This window comes from Poecile atricapillus, chromosome Z (genome assembly GCF_030490865.1).
Source record: "Poecile atricapillus isolate bPoeAtr1 chromosome Z, bPoeAtr1.hap1, whole genome shotgun sequence".
In the NCBI taxonomy this organism is placed as follows: domain Eukaryota; kingdom Metazoa; phylum Chordata; class Aves; order Passeriformes; family Paridae; genus Poecile; species Poecile atricapillus.
Window position 1 is genome coordinate 121,305,918 of NC_081289.1, and position 17,802 is coordinate 121,323,719.

Consider the following 17,802-nt stretch of genomic DNA (forward strand, 5'->3'; position numbering starts at 1 on the left):
TTTAATATAAAAGGGTTTTACACAGCAATCAAATCATTAGTAACTATTCTCTTCACACAATACAATTATGGAAGAAGTGTACTATTTTAGACTTCATGTAAAAGTTCTGGCACTATTTACATTTCAAGATCAAGATCTGTGACAATCACATACCCCAGAAAAAAAATCAGCAATAGAGGAATTTTGGGCTTTAAGTTCTTTAGAAATCACTTACTGCTGATTTCAATTATGAAGAATATTAGATTTTAAGTGGTACCTACCAGAAGAGTTTCCTTTCTGTGTTGGCAACTCCAGGTCACTGGAAACTGACACCTCACCAACACTAAATTTTGACAACTCTGTCCCAAGATATGTAACCTGTAAAAAGAAATCTAGATGGGTAACTGATTGTTTTAATTAGTATTTTTGGTGGGTTTTTTTCTGATAGGTGTAGAAACTTCACTTTTCTTTTAAAACCAAATTTATTCACTTGTAAACCTAATCTCCATCTGTCAAGATCAAGTAAAAATTATGTTAATCTGAATACTAATTGAAAAAAACCCAAGCATAATACAGCCCATCTGTAATCCCCTTTAAACTCTGCCAGTGTTTCTGCAACAGTTGTGCATGACACACTGATATTTCAATAAGTCTGTTACTTTTTATTGAAACTACCTTTTAACTTTCTCTATTGGTCTTAATCATCTTTAAAACTCCTCCTTCAAATCCCTGCTAGCTTACAGTGTAAGCATTCCACATTCTTTCAACACTAATGACTAGTTCATCACTGTACAGATACAGCTATGTAGCTCTTTCTTTGCTGCTCATTCATTAAAATTAAGAAGATATTTAAAATTTAGGCTTATACCCTCTTTTGCTTTAAGAACAGTATGGAGATCTAGAATAGTGAAACTTGTTACAGCCATTCATTATTGGTAACTTTGAGAATCAAATCAGGCATACCTTATTCCACACATACTTCCATGACACAGAAATACCACTTCCTAGTAGATCTTTAACCCACTGAACTGGATTCTGTAGTATTTGTCCTTTACTGGTTCTGATCTTGCCATTCTTTAAGAGTGTAGCTTTATGACTAAATTCCTTAAAAAAGAAATAATTTCAATTCATAAATGAACAAATATGAAATAAGACCCTTGAAACATGAAAAATACCAAAGAATAATACAGCTGAAACATTGCAGCTAATTCTGTTTTTCTCTGAAAAAGTTAAGTAATTTAATGCCACTATCAAAAATTTTATAAAATAAGATTATTTATTCCACCAGAATATGATGCTTTAGCCAACTAGAGGACAAATCTCCCTATGTGCATTTGTCAGAACTGTATTTGTATTTTAGGTCTGCTTACACATAACAAGGCCTTGAATAAATTAATTTGCAGTAGTGAACTCAGGCACTTACACAAGGCACATCTGTACAACAAGAAATTACTACACAAGAAGTTTCAGCAACCATTCAAACATATCTGCACAAAAATTTCACTTATATCAAGGGATATCACTTACATGTTTTAGGAGGAAGCTGACAGCCTTACCTTATGCAAAATTAAGCATGAACAAACTTACTGTTAATGCCTCTTTCATAATGTTAATACAGGCCAGGTCTGCAAACATTTACACCTCTCCAGAAGAACAATTTACAGTTGTTTATAGTTGAGTAAGTAATTTTTTTTTCATATTGGCCTCAGTTGGACTAACAGAGCTAAATAATGCAACAACTGATCAACTCTGTTGCAACTTAGTAAGGTCACTTATCTTTCATAAAGTAAACAATCCAAGTAAGAGAATGATGCACCAGCAAATACTGAACCACCTCCCTCCATATCCACTGGATTGGGGCTGCTTTAAGAACTAAACTAAGATGATTAACCCAAATATTTCAATGAGCACTCGACTGAGTTCACAGTTTCACAACCCAGGTCTACAGTGCTCAACAATTGCATTTTGCCAGCCCAAAGCTAACCTTAAGTAAGGACTATGTACCATCTGTATGTTGTTATCAAGTACATCTATATAATGATAAAGAAGGTAAATTTACTGATCATCTCTTTGCAATGCAACAGACACTGGCTTCTAAATTTCGATTTCTATAGCTTTGTCTTCCAAGACATAAATGTCATTTTCATCCCAGTAAAGATCACTGAGTTCTCTACTTCTCTCTACCTGCTCAACACCAGTACTTGCTGCATTGGGTTATAATTCCTTTGGATCCACACCCATCAAGCTGCTATCACAGACAACCGTCTTGAAAAATTACAGTAGGCATACTGAATTTTTCATCCTTGAAAATTTTTCATCCTTCCACCAATCCATCTTGCAATTCAAAGGAGTATTATATGTTCTTCAAAAAAACAGAAGCATGTCTCCATACCTATCACATGGCCTGATGTACAGCCTTGTGACTTACACTACTCTATGTTCCAGAACACAAGACCACATGAAATGGCAGCTCTCAGCAGAAAAGCATTCCTGAAATTATAGGTATAGGAAAAGGAGTTCCTTCTATATTAGCTAAACTGGTAAATTGGCTGAAAAGAGCTTTTCATGTTTTTATCAATATGCTGCCCTGGAAATTAACTAGCTGTATTGGTTTTGCACAGCCTGGTCTTTGGTAGTGGGGAGGGGCACAGAGAAGCCCTTCTGTGAGAAGCTGCCAGAAGTTTCCACCATGTCTGGCAGAACCAATCTGTGATGGCTCTGAGGAGGGACGTGCTGCTGGCCATGCCTGGGCCAATCAGAGATGTTGGTAATGCCTCTGTGATAACAGATTTAAGAAGAAAATCAAAATAAAGTGGGCACAGTGTCGCTAAAGGACATGGAATGATCCACACAAACACGTCTCACTGGTGTGACAGGAAAAGAAGTAACTTTATTTTCTGACTCCAGTATTTATAGATTCTTGACAATGACCAGGGATTGGATAAATAAGTTACCACCTTCCCAATCACACTGGGCATGCGAAAAATCCATCAAAGACATTTCTTAGAAGTAATGTGTAAACACTTATGTTTACAGTCACCTTCCTGGGAAAGTAACTAAAACCATAAAAATAAGATCAGAAGGCTTAGTTTTCAGGGCGACATGCACAGTTTTTCCTAGCCAGAGAAGAGGAGGAGGTAACAACATGTGAGGGGAACAACATGGAGACACCGCTCTGTGCCAGAGAGGGTGGATGCCTGGAGGAGGCTGTGGTCCTGTGGAAGACTCAATGGAGAGAGGGGGCCCTGCTTCCAGGCTGGAGCAGCCTGTCCTTGGAGGGCTGCACGCCGTGGAAGAGTGACCTGTGCCACAGCAGTTTTGGGAGAACTGTCTGCCCATGGGAGGAACTCACACTGCAGCAGTTTTGGGAAGACTGCTGCTCATGAGATTGGAACCATGCTGGGTAGCTCACAGAGAACTGTGTCCCATGGGAGGGACCCCGTGGTCTCAGACGAGAAGGACTCCTCTCCCTGAGCAGTGGAAGAAAACCTCAGTGATAAACTGACCAAAACCCCCATGGCCTGTCTCCCTGTACTGGTGGTGGGAAGGAGGAAGGGGATTGGGGGGAAAGGTGTTTTAAAGGCTTATTTTTACTTCTCATTATCCTCTTCTGATTTTGTTAATAATAATTTCACTTTTTACATCTAAGTTGAGACTGTTTTGCCTTTGCAGTGTTTTTTCCTGGTCCTTATCTCAACTTATGAAGCTTTCTTTAAATTTTTCTCTCTCCTCTGCCCAGCTGTGGCAGGGAAGGGCAAGTGAGCAACTTTTGTGGGTGCCTGGCATTTGGCCAGTGTCAAATCATGACACTAGCTCAGATCTGGGAATTCAGTCAATGATTCCCTCTTATGCTCAATACTAAGCCAGGCCGTGGCAGCTGCTGTGCAAATCTGCTCTGTATTTGGAGGGTCAGGGATATGCTTTTGTACTAAAAAAAGACTTTTCTTTTTTTTTTTTAAATATGGTTCATACCATACTGTATGCTTACAGAACCAGCACGTAATCAAGTAATTTTGCATGTAGTCATGCCTATTACAGCACTACAAAATCCTTAATGTCACATTTTTTATTGGAGGGACTTGACAGTTATTTCCAAGAATGACATTAAGTCATAGCAACAATTACATTCCTGCTCCTTCCAGTATGAAAACCAGGTATTACACAATGTAGATCAGCCAAACATTCCACACTGGTTCTAGCAATAAGAAACATCAGCAAACTGGCAACGCAAAGTTAAACACAAATTTTACATATGCGGTATTCTGGGTCTTAAAATTATGTGTAGACAGAAGACTTCATATCATTCTCCTTTTAAACTCACGAAGAGTTATCTATAATCAATGAATAAAAATATTCACTAGTAAGTGCTGAAGATGCAGACTAAACCACGAAATCAGCTGTTTCCACAATATAGTGTGTGGGGTATTTTCATTATCCAATAATATTAATATTATTAGTTCTCAACAATTACCTGCAGTTTGAATTCTAAAACATTTTCTCCAGGTTTTATCATTCCCAACTCAAGCAGATCTATCAACTGATGCTTTTTCTTACTCTTCCATCTATATCTCACTTGTTTTTGCTCCCATTCCTGACTACCATAACTCTGTGAAGATTTCTCACTGATATTTGCTGGAGAGTCTGTATTTGAGGTAAGATTACTAAGCATCAGGTTGGCATTAAATGAATTCTCACTACTTTGCAAGACCATTTGCTGCGAAGTATTAGAGAAGTTCTTTGTAGATGCTAACAAAATTGCTTGCTGTGGCTGCTGCTGGAAAGCTTCTTTCTTATTCACATATCTCTGCGGATCCTCATGTGAAAGAACCTGCTTGCAGTCACTGGTTGTCTGATTGTCATTCTTATTGACAACAGTGCTTCGGGGTTCTACAATATTTAATGTGTTGGTCATTGAAGTGGGATTTAAAGACTTGTTTCTTTGTCCTACAATTGCTACACAATCAATGTCTTTTTGCTGTGAGCACTTAGTTTTAGCAGTGGAAATAGTAGGTTCTGAAGGCAATGTCATCACTTCTGCAGCATTTCTCAGCTTTGACATGTTGTCAAAGGGATATTCTCTTACCCTGTTTTCAGACGCCAAAGCATGATCAGAAGCCTCTTTGCTTGTAATTGCTTCTTTACTTGCTCCTGTCTCATCTGAGCAGCTGTGTGGGTGCTGGATGAATTCCTGAGTTGAAAATCTATTTTCCAAAGAGACATGTGCTTCTACTCTGTTTCCATTAGGCACACTGGCAGCAAGCCCCATATTCAGTGCTACTGTATTAGGACACATGACTTCATTAGCAGTTAAACTTTGTCTTGCATCACTTCCATGAAAAATAACTAAGTTTGAGATTTGCTTCTCTGATGATGAATTGAACATTTGCTTTGTTTTTCTGCAATTTTGTATTTTCTGCACTAATATTTCCTGGTTTTTGGCAACAGTCAACAGGCTCTTTTGCCTAGAAGCAAGGTTAACTAATTGTTTCCTTAGTGCACCTCTTTTAAATGATTCCACTGACGCTCTATAGAAAATAAAAAATAAGGACACTGGAGTTACTGTAAATACAAAATTAAAATAGTTTAATAGATGTAACCTACAAAGGACAATAATACAATTCAAAGGACTCTGCCAACATTTAGAATTTAAACAATATTTTTATCATGTGTGAAATTTAATGCTCAAACCCCAGGTTTATGGACAACAAGTGCAGAATCCCATAGAAGGATGTAGAATTAAGATGAAAGTGGGAATCATATAGAATTAGAATGCTAATCATTAAAACTCATCATCAAATCAAATCATCAAAAAGAACTCACCAAAAAAAAATCAAATAGCCTTGCCTATACCACGCCTTAATTCACAGAATATGTACTCTTATACCACCCTTAATTCAAAGAATCAAAACTGTGCCTGTAGTATCACCAACTGCTCCTTTATTACCACAAATCATAGTAGCACATGAAACCCATGTCTACTTTGGAGCCTTGTAAAATGGGTTCAGGATGAGCTCCCTAAGCATGATACTATAAGGACTTTTCATGGCGTACACAACAAAAGACTTCATAAAGCTACCATTGTAATAATGCCACAGGACCTTGAAGTAAAGAGGACAGAACAGTTTAGGATGTTGCCTGTGTAATCTGGGAATGCTGTACCCTTCATCAGATCCTGTTCTCAGACTGAGCCTCTTTCCTGTGAGACCCCTTCCCTGGGGAACTTTATCTCCTTTCTGCTGGAGAGGAATTCTTTATTTACCCCACTTTCTTTGGTACAAGAGCCATCAACTCAGCATAACACTCTTTTCTCCTAATTTCCCTTCATGGGATAAATGATATCACTACCACTCTGGCACCATATTGGGAAGATAGAGAAGTAAAACAAGTTGTGGGATAAGGAACTGCAGTATGGTTTGCTTTTAAGGCCACCCACTGCAGAGGTGCCATGCAGGTAACACCACCCCAGTCTCAAAAGAGACTGTTGAGGGCATCAGTACAAAGGTACACTAAGACTAGATGGCTCAGAACAAGGACAAAAACAAACACTGCTTGACAGTATTGCTGTCTGTACTGTGATGCTGCTTGGTATCTCATGTGCTTAGAATACACACACCATTAACATATCAGCATACAGTCAACCACTGAGTAATCCATGACAACTATGGACTTCTACACAGCTCAGTGAGGCTCCTACACACTTTTCTATCAGTTTTTGATCTGGGAAGTTTTGTTGCTTTATTGCTATACAAGTACAGAGGAAGCTGCAAAGACAGTGTGACTAAAGTCACAAAGTAACTTACAGCCACTAACAAATACAATATTTCTTCTTTTGCTAATTTTTCTCAGGTAAGAGATAAATCCAAGTACCTCAGCAGAGAAGATGCTCGTACCTACATCTTAGTAAATAAAAGGAACAATATAAGTAGTATCTCTCTCTCTGAGCCAACTAACTGAACAATTGGAAGACAGAAAATGTGATGATGCCTCCTGATCTTCTATGGCTTGTGTGACAAGAGTTATAAGCCAATTAATTAAAAATAAGATGTTCACTATATAAATAATAAAAAGTAAGCATAATGTGATTTGGAATATAGCTCATTATTACTGACAGATGGCTGTTACATTAGCTGCAGGCTATCTGCAATACCCAGAAATATTTATCACTTCACTCTGGAACACCATTGCGCTCTCAAACTAGAAAATAGATAAGTTTGTGTAGCTATTAATTTTATTGTCCTTGTTTCTTAATTCAGTCACTATTTTGCCCACAAGGATGACTTGATCATAAAATCAAGTCATCCTTGATGAAATGATCATAAAATCATTTTTTTTCACAATTATCTCTATAATCTGTGTATCTTGCATTTTATATCTAGCAAAATGGCTTGTGACAGAAATATTTCAGTCTCTTTGCTCAACCTTTATATTTTTTGTATTTTATAAATTTGCCACAGGACTGCTGGAAAGCTATACGCTGATGCTTTTATATGACCAACCAAATCCTGCCTACACAAGCAAGAATGGGAACATCCTCATCAGCTAGCCTAGAACAATCTGTTGAATAGGATGCTACATTGCTAGGTGAGCACTCACCACATGACCAACCTTGAGTCCTTCTCAGAAGGAAGTAAAAAGAGGCCTGGTGAGAGCTACCATTGTGAAGCTGCTATTTCACGCAGTCCATGCTCACACTAAGATGAGCAATCCTAGCTCACATTTTAATCGTTCTCACAAAAAAAATTAATGTCTGCAAGCATGCTTCAAGCCATTTGTCTAAATGGCTCTTGCTGGCTGTTGGCTGAACACTCCTAGATTAGGAGTGCCAAAGAAACAAATCAGAGGCAGGGACGCTCCAGGTAGTGTCTTGAGTTGCTACTACATTCCTCCATGATACTGCAAAATTAATGTAATTGCTCAGTATCCCCATTTCCTAATTTCTGCTTAGGTATCATGGCTCCATGAGGGTAAAAGTCCTGCTTATTAAGCCTGATTACAACAAGGTAGTCCACCTAGCTGATTAAGGGAAGCCAGGTGAGGTAATCTTCTGGATTTCAGTAAAACTTTTGATACCATCTCTCACAGGTGAGATGATGGGTGAGCATCTAACACAATGGGTGAGCAACTAACTCACAAGTTGGGCTCAGAGGCTTCTAGCAAATGGGGCGACATTAGGCTGGTGACCTGCCACAGGGCTCCACCTTGGATCTGTGCTCTTCAACATCGTCACTAATGAGTTGTATGCAGAACTGGAAGGAATAGTAGGCAAGTTTGCTAACAATACAAAACTAGGAATTGTTGACTCCCCTGAGAGCAGGGAGGCCCTGAAGAGAGACTTCAACAAATCAGAGGACTAGGCAATCACCAACCATATGAAGTTCAATAAGGAAAAGTAATGGATTCTGCACTTGGGATGGGGCAACACTGAACATATGGACAGACTGGGAAAAGAGAAGCTGGAAAGTAGCAACATGGAAAGAAGGCCCTGGTCAACAGTAAGTTGAACACGAGCCAGCAGTGCCCTGGCCGCCAGGAGGGACAACCCTGTCCTGGGGGCATCAGGCACAGCATCAGCCAGGCAAGGGAGGGGATTGTCCTGCTCTGCTCTGTTCTACTCTGGGGCAGCCTCACCTCGAGTGCTGGGGACAGCTCTGGGTGCCACAACAGCCTAAAGCTATAGAGTGTCCAAAGGAGGGCCACAAGGATGATGAAGGGCCTCAAGGGGAAGGCGTGTGAGGAGCAGCTGAGGTCACATAGTCAGTTCAGCCCACAGAACACTGAGGGGAGACCTCATTGCTGTTACGGCCTCCTTGTGAGGGGAAGAGCAGGGGCAGGCACTGATTTCTTCTGTGGTGACAGTGACAGCACCTGAGGGAATGGCCTGAAGTTGTGTCAGGGGAGGTTTAGGTTGGATATCAGGAAAAGGTTCTTCACCCAGATAGTGGCTGAGCACTGGTAGAGGCTCACCAGGGCAGTGGTCACAGCACTGAGACTGACAGAGCTCAAGAAGTGTTTAGACAGCGCTCTCAGGCACATGGTGGGATTCTTGGATATCCACTTGGTAGATAGTGTTGTGCAGGGTAGGAGTTGGACTCAATGATCCTTGTGAGTTACTTCCAACTCAGAATATTCTGTGATTCTGTGTTTTTCCACATATTTTGTATTGTTCACTGCCTAATTTCAATGCTCACTATGAGCACAGCAACTGATTAGCATGCATTAGCTAAACCCTAAAGTTCCTCTTTCATGTGAGGTAACAGAAGCCAATACCAATTATGCTTTCAAAAAAATCTGAATGAAAACCATATATATTTACTTTTATGCCACTATATGCTGATCTCCAAACAACTTCTATCACTACTGCTGCAAAGAATAGCTTTCTATGAATACAATCCCTGTATTCTACTTACCTGTATTTTTTAGCAAGCATTTCCCTCTCTGTTTTCTGTTTTGCAAGTATTTCATTTAAAGTATCTTGTATCTGAGACAGCCTTTGGATGTACACATCTGTTCAATATTTTGAAATAATCAAAATTATGATGGCAATAAGAAGTAGAAAATAATTACATTAATAGCATTTTCAGTGTAACAAATACATAGCCAAAGTATGAAGACACTGTTAGAGCAGTACCTTATACTGTAATGCATACTGGTAGTTCCTTACAATAGGATATGTTTAATGAAATTCTTATAAGAAAGAATTAAATACAAGTTTAACTTTAAAAAAAATAGCTGAAGTACTGGAAAATTTTGAAGTGCAAGTACCTTGTTTAGGAAATTACTAAGAGAAAAAAGAATAAATTAAAGAACTGCCCTATGGATGATAAGCCCTGAAAATTTGAACCTCTCTGTGTTGCAAGTAGCTACAAAACATGACAATTATACTGAGGTGTCCTGGGGTGACTTTATGAAGTTTCTGCCAGGTATGTTTGGCTTATGGTTTCTTTGCCCGACCCTGCCTCCCAGTCCCAGTAGCACATTTTGGGAGTTTATTGGTAATTGCACCCAGTTTGTTAGAGGAAGAGCAGGGGATGAGGCTTTTCAGCCTTTTCTTTCCTTCTTCTCCTTTGAATCTGTTATGTCCCTCTTTGAGAATATCCAGTTTCCCCTGAGTGTTAAGGATACCACTTTCCTGGTCATTTTCCTGGTAGTTCAGCTGTTAAGCTTCCTCTATATGGTCTGCAACCTCTCTAGAATGAGGGCTGAGATATCCAGAGGAGCCAACGAGACCCCTGTCTCAGAAGTAGACTCAGGTGTGGGAAATCCTGAGTGGTGTAGAGAATGGGAGAGAATGGGCAGAACTCTGAAGAAATTTTCTGATCCCCCAGCCTGGGAATTTTCACGTGAACAAATTCAGAACCCAGATGAAGTAGGGAAATATCTGGAAGAGAATTGCTATGATGATTCTAAGGAGAAAAATCTCATTGCAATAAGCTGGGCCCTAGCGTATGCTTATCGCACGCTGCTAGATACTGTAGGGCAGGGAGATAAATCAGCAGCTACCCCAGTCACTCAGGCTGCAGCCAAGCCAGAAGCTAAAACAGAGAGTGAGCCCAAGCCAGCAGCTAAAACAGACAGTGAGCCTAAGCCAGCAGCCAAGCCAGACAGTGGGCCTAAGCCAGCAGCCAAACCAGCCAATGTCTGTTGCTCCTACCATGAGAGGTATGAAATTCAAAACCAAAACCGATCAGCCAGTAGATGACGACAAGGGTGATGCGGGGGAAGGACCCTCAAGACCAGCAACTGATCAAAAATCAGAAGGCACTGGTGAGCCTTTCTCCCTGAAGGACCTTTGTGGCCTGAGAAAAGATTACACTCGACGACCTGATGAATCTATTATTAGTTGGTTAGTCCGTCTGTGGGATGCTGCAGGTGAAGCTACAGTTCTGGATGGCACTGAAGCGAGGCATCTGGGATCCCTGTCACACGATCCGGTTATCGACCAGGGGATGATGGGGGGGCTGACCCTTATAGTCTCTGGGAACGGGTCCTAAGAAGTGTGGCACAAAGATATCTGTGTGCAGATGATCTCTATATACAGCAAACTCGTTGGAAAACCATAGAACAAGGGATTCAGCGCTTGAGAGAAATGGCAATAGTAGAGATTGTCTTTGTGGGTGACTTAGGTACTAGAAATCCAGACTTGGTGCCATGTACATCTGCGATGTAGCGAAAACTTGTTCGACTTGGGCCACAAGAATACGCTTCTGCTTTAGCAACAATGAAGCAAGATGAAAGGGAGGAAACTGCGCTGGATATGGCAAAGAAGCTTTGAGCATATGCAGATACCGTGCATGGCCCCATACAGGCAACAATTGCAACTGTGAGAACAGATATGCAAAACTTCCAAGACAAAATGGAGGAGAATTTCAAGAAACTCAGGGAGGACCTTCTTCCAGTCTCGACAGTACAGACCAGGAGCCCTGGTACTCAACGCAGAAGTTCTCAAGATAGGGAGAAAAAGCTACGAGCTGATCTGTGGTTTTTCCTACATGACTGTGGAGAAAACATGAAAAGATGGGATGGAAAATCTACTGCTGCTCTGGCAAAACGGGTGCATGAATTAGAAGACAGCAAGACTCAGAGGGGATACTCCACCAAAAAAAAAGCCGCTCCAGTAGCCTGTAGTCAAACTGAAAAGTATGATGATGATGATGACATGTCTGATTCCCTTGAAGGAACCTCCAAGACATATACCCAAGGAAAGAAGGATAACCAGGCTTAGAGGGGCCCTGCCTCTAGCCAGGTAGAGGCTAGGGAAAACCATGTCTTTTGGACTGTGTGGATTCGTTGGCCTGGCACATCAGAACCACGAAAATATGAGGCCTTGGTTGACACTGGTGCACAGTGCACCCTAATCCCATCAAGATATGTAGGGGCAGAATCTGTTTCTATTGCTGATGTGACAGGGGGATCACAGTACTTTACTTTAGTGGGAGCTGATGTGAGCCTGACTGGAAATGAGTGGAAGAAACACCCCATTGTGACAGGCCCAGAGACCCCATGCATTTTGGGCATAGACTACCTCCAAAGCGGGTATTTTAAGGACCCAAAGGGGCTTAGGTTGGCATTTGGGATAGCAGCTGTAGAGACAGAGGGCATCAAGCAATTGAACACTTTGCCTGGACTGTCAGAGAACCCATCTGCAGTAGGACTCCTAAAAGTGGAAGAACAGCAAGTACCAATTGCCACCTCGACGGTACACCGCCGACAATATAGAACAACTCGAGATGCTGTGATCCCCATCCACAAGATGATCAGAGAGCTGGAGAGCCAAGGGGTGGTCAGCAAAACCCACTCACCCTTCAACAGCCCCATCTGGCCTGTGCGTAAATCTGAAGGAGAATGGAGATTGACTGTGGACTATCGTGCATTAAATGAAGTGACTCCACCTCTGAGCGCTGCTGTGCCGGATATGCTGGAGCTCCAGTACGAGCTGGAGTCCAAAGCAGTGAAGTGGTACGCCACTATTGACATTGCCAATGCATTTTTCTCCATTCCCCTGGCAGCAGAATGCAGGCCTCAGTTTGCTTTCACGTGGAGGGGAGTGCAGTACACCTGGAACTGACTGCCCCAGGGGTGGAAGCACAGCCCCACCATCTGCCATGGACTGATCCAGGCTGCCCTGGAAAAGGGTGAGGCTCCAGAACATCTGCAGTATATTGATGACATCATTGTTTAGAGAAAGACGGCTGAAGAGGTCTTTGAGAAAGGAGAGAAAATCATCCAGGTTCCCCTGAAAGCCGGTTTCGCCATCAAGAAGAGCAAAGTTAAGGGACCCGCTCGAGAGATCCAGTTCCTGGGAGTAAAGTGGCAAGATGGACGGCGTCAGATTCCTACTGATGTCATCAACAAGATCACAGCAATGTCTCCACCAGCCAACAAGAAGGAAATGCAAGCTTTCCTAGGTGCCATAGGTTTTTGGAGGATGCACATTCCTGAGTACAGTCAGATTGTGAGCCCTCTTTACCTGGTCACCCGCAAAAAGAACACTTTCTAGTGGGGCCCTGAACAGCAGCAAGCCTTTGCTCAGATCAAACAGGAGATCGCTCATGCAGTAGCCCTCTGGTCCAGTCAGGACAGGACCAGATGTGAAGAACGTGCTCTACTCTGCAGCCGGGAGCCATGGTCTGTCCTAGAACCTTTGGCAGAAAGTGCCTGGGGAGACTCGAGGCCGACCACTGGGATTCTGGAGCCAAAGCTACAGAGGGTCCGAAGCCAACTACACTCCCACAGAGAAGGAAATCTTAGCTGCCTATGAAGGAGTTCAAGCCGCCTCAGAAGTGATTGGCACAGAAGCACAACTCTTCCTGGCACCCCGACTGCCAGTGCTGGGGTGGATGTTCAAAGCAAAGGTTCCCTCTACCCTATACGCCACCAATGCCACATGGAGCAAGTGGACTGCCCTCATCACACAGCGCACCCGTATTGGAAACCCAAATCGCCCTGGGATTTTGGAGATAATTACAAACTGGCCAGAAGGTGAAAACTTTAGTCTGACTGATGAACAGCAGCAGGAACAAGTGACACGAGCTGAAGAAGCTCCACCGTACAACCAGCTGCCAGCAGAAGAAACACTCTATGCTCTGTTCACTGATGGTTCCTGTCGCATAGTAGGGATGAACCAGAAGTGGAAAGCAGCCGTATGGAGCCCCACACGACAGGTCGCAGAGGCCACTGAAGGAGAAGGTGGATCAAGCCAACTTGCTGAACTCAAAGCTGTTCAACTGGCCCTGGACATTGCTGAAAGAGAGAAGTGGCCAAAACTCTATCTCTACACTGATTCATGGATGGTAGCCAATGCTCTGTGGGGATGGCTGGAAAGGTGAAAAAAGGGCCAACTGGCAACGCAGAGGAAAGCCCATCTGGGCTGCTGATGAGTGGAAAGACATCGCCACCAGGGTAGAGAAACTGTCCGTGAGGGTCCGTCATGTAGATGCCCATGTTCCCAAGAGTAGAGCTAATGAAGAGCACCAAAACAATGAGCAGGTGGATCAGGCTGCAAAAATAGAGGTGTCAAAGATAGACTTAGATTGGCAACACAAGGGAGAGTTGTTCCTAGCTCGATGAGCCCTGATGCCTCAGGTCATCAGGGCAGAGATGCCACCTATAAGTGGGCACGAGACCGAGGGGTGGATCTAACCATGGACAGTATTTCCCAGGTTATCCATGACTGTGAGACATGTGCCACTATCAAGCAGGCCAAGCAGTTGAAGCCCCTCTGGTACGGTGGGCGGTGGTCCAGATACAAGTATGGGGAAGCCTGGCAGATCGACCTGCCAAGGCAAGCACTACGTGCTCACAATGGTAGAAGCCACCACAGGATGGTTGGAAACCTACCCTGTGCCTCATGCTACAGCCCCATAACACCACCCTAGGACTTGAAAAACAGGTCCTTTGGAGGCATGGTACCCCTGAGAGGATTGAGTCAGACAATGGGACTCATTTCAAGAATAACCTTATAAACAGGTGGGCTAGGGAACATGGCATTGAGTGGGTGTACCATATCCCCTACCATGCACCTGCTGCAGGGAAAGTGGAGAGGTACAATGGACTGTTAAAGACTACCTTGAAAGCGTTAAGTAGCGGATCTTTAAAAAATTAAGAGCAGCATCTAGCAAAAGCCACCTGGATAGTTAACACCCGAGGTTCCACCAACCGAGCAGGCCCAGCCCAAGCCGAGCCCCTGCATAAAGTAGACGGAGACAAAGTCCCAGCAGTACATCTCAGAGGTTTGTTAGGAAAGACAGTTTGGATCAATTCTACTTCGAGTGCAGACAAACCCATTCGTGGGGTTGTTTTTGCTCAGGGACTGGGTTGCACATGGTAGAAAATGCAGAAAGATGGAACAACACAATGTGTACCTCAGGGAGATCTGATGGCTGGGTGAAGATCATGAGTGAGTGACCTTGTCTGTATATAATGTATGAGTTATAGAGTTAAAATATATATATATATTAATATATATATAATTTTGATAATAAGTTGATGATATGGGCATAAGGGGTGGAATGTCCTGGGGTGACTTTATGATACTGGTATCCCCAATCGTCTGGTTTATGTTATATATTAAGTTCTGCACCTTTAAGACTGGCTTTGAGAGCAAGAGAGGGGGAAGAAGAAGCCGCAGTTTGTGTTGAAGAAAAACATCACTCCCACACATCTCGCTCCTGGACTGTGGTGTCTGCAGCACGGACAGACAGCGGGACAGAGCTTCTCTCTGGTTTTTAGTTAGCTTTAGCTAGCTGAGGCAGAGGAGTTCCCTGGACCTTTGTTTTTTTTCCAATTTTCTTGGATCTGTGCAAGCCTGCTCTGGACTGAACACCCCAGGAGCCAAACCCCGGGAGCTCACGCCTTTGGCCCACCGGGGCCTGGGCCTCGGCACTTTCCAGCGCCGGAGGGACTCATAAAAACCTGAGCGGGCCGAGCTACACCACATGAAAAGGACTTTTCTTCCTAGACTTGCCATTCCATCGAACAGCAAGAGGTTTTATTATTTAATATTATTCAATTTCTGTTAAATAAACAGCTTTTTCCACTTCTCTCCAAGGAATTTTTTTCCCTTTCCCGGACCAGTTGGTGGGGAGGGGGCACTTCCCTGGGGAAATCCCCATTTGGAGTTTTCCTCCCTAATTTCCTCCCTAATTTGCCCTAAACTAGGACATGAGGCTACCTGCGGAAGTTACATAATCTTAACAAGGTGCCTAAAACTTTTGTTTGAAGTATTACAAAATACCTTAATGAACCTAGACTGTTTCAAGTTACATATAAAGGTAAAAGTGTATCTATCCCAGCTTTACATAGCTTCTCATATTATAAATTTAAATGATAAAGAAGAGCAATTATAAATTCTTCTTTATACACCCTATCTCTAAGACATGTAACATGAGGGTTAGAAGTCACAACCAATGCATACCACTGGGATACTTTGCTAAAATTGTAACCTGATTCATGAAATTATAAAAGTCAATGCAAGCTTTATATAATCAGGAAAAATGAGAAATTACAGTATTAAATTGGAATTTATAAAATGTTTTCCCAAACCTTTTTCACAGTACCTATTAGTATTTGCCTACTTAGTAATATGTAAATATTGCTCTTATTAAGGCCGTTTAATAGAAAATTTATATCTGTTATTCATAGTAGATTTCTCTGCCTATATATTTTACTCTACTATACATATGTTAGTCTATCTATCTATCTCTATGTGTATATATACGTATATACATATATATCCTATATACTATAGAGATTTTACTCTGCTTTTTAAGTTTGTCAATGTACTTCTATGTACTTGCTCAGTCTTTTGCCTCATCAATAGTAATGACTATGTTTAAGAGGTGCTACATTACTAATGCTTTTGTCAGTAGTGGTACCAGATCATGATGTTAATTTCTCTCATACCCCTGAACAAGAGAAATCTGATTACCCCTGAAAAGGAGAAGTCCGATAGCTCTTTTTGCTCATTCATGAAATTATACTGATGTCTGGTGTCTATATATATATATGTGTATGTGTGTGTGTGTATATGTATATGTATGTGTATGTATGTATGTATGTATGTATGTATGTATGTATGTATATATGCTGGCATCTATCTCTTGTATCATCTACCTATCTGTCGAACATTTTTCAAAAAAACACCTATCTTAATTAACAGTCCATACACCATAAATTTGAGTTGGAAGCTATCAATCCACATAATTCCATATTTCACATTTATTTTTAAAGGGATTAATTTACTCATAAATACCATTTGAAAGCTACAGCCTGTATTTAGGAATATAAATTTTAAAACAAACCCTTCCCTCCTGTCAGGAAGTAAAACTGTTTCGTGAGTATGAGATGCTCCAATTAAACAGCCTAGATGTGCAAGGGCATCTGGGGAGAGAGACCTTGGTCAAAGGCATTCTGGGAGCATGTATTGCCTCTTGAAACATCTGGTATGGACACAATAGACTCCAGTAGCTACACAGCAGCAGCATCATGATCACCCAGGAAGTCTCTTTTCCTTAGTAAATTCTTGAGATTAATCTGGACTGAGATTTGATAGCCTAAGACAAATTACACCTCTGGGCATCAGCATTTCTTAAACTGCACATCATTCACATTGTATGCTGTAAAGAATTCTCTTTTTTTTCTCTCATAAATTATTTCAGGCTCCTGAAGTCTAGCCACACCAGAATTAAAATGCTGCATCTGCTACTTTACGTACAGACATAGCTGTTCTTGATCATGCAAGGGCTCATGTGCTCATAACTGAATAATGCTGCCAGATGTATGCATCTTTATCTAATGATCCCTTTTTATATAATTCCATTGACTTAAGACACATGCTTCCAAGTGGAATGCCTTGCTTTTCTGTCATAATATTCATTCCTGTGCAACAGAAAGTACTTCAGGAAGTGCCCACACCTGAGAAGTGTTATTAAAATCTTATTCTTTGAAGCTACAGTATTTTCCAGAGGAGATGCTCAAATATATTATGTGTAATGATGTTTTAAAAACAATTATATTGTCAAAGACATTTACGCACCAAAAATAGGTGAAACACTTCAATTTATGTCTACCTGCATCTTTGGAAGTTCTCAACTCAAACAGCAACAGTTCTTCCTGCTCCTTTACTATATCCTGTACAGCAGCAAGTGACTCCTGTCAACAAACACAGAAATTACTGTAAAAAGTAGAGCCAAGTGCACCATACAAAACAGGTCATGATACATGGCCTGCAGTTTAGGTACTGGTGGACTCAAGTCATTCCAGGTTGGGAATTACCGTGTAAAGGCAATGGGGCACTGGTAGAACAGAGGTACATAGTGCCAAACC

The 17,802-nt window shown here is 41.7% G+C and overlaps 1 protein-coding gene across 1 annotated transcript in view; it reads right to left on the reverse strand.

Moving 5' to 3' along the window:
- The window catches only part of ANKRD31 (ankyrin repeat domain 31), a 68,477-nt gene that overhangs the window by 14,561 nt on the left and 36,114 nt on the right, over positions 1–17,802 (reverse strand). The window contains 5 exon segments of the mRNA XM_058825895.1: positions 261–357; positions 943–1,083; positions 4,451–5,504; positions 9,387–9,483; positions 17,547–17,625. Coding sequence (XP_058681878.1) covers positions 261–357; positions 943–1,083; positions 4,451–5,504; positions 9,387–9,483; positions 17,547–17,625 — 1,468 coding nt within the window.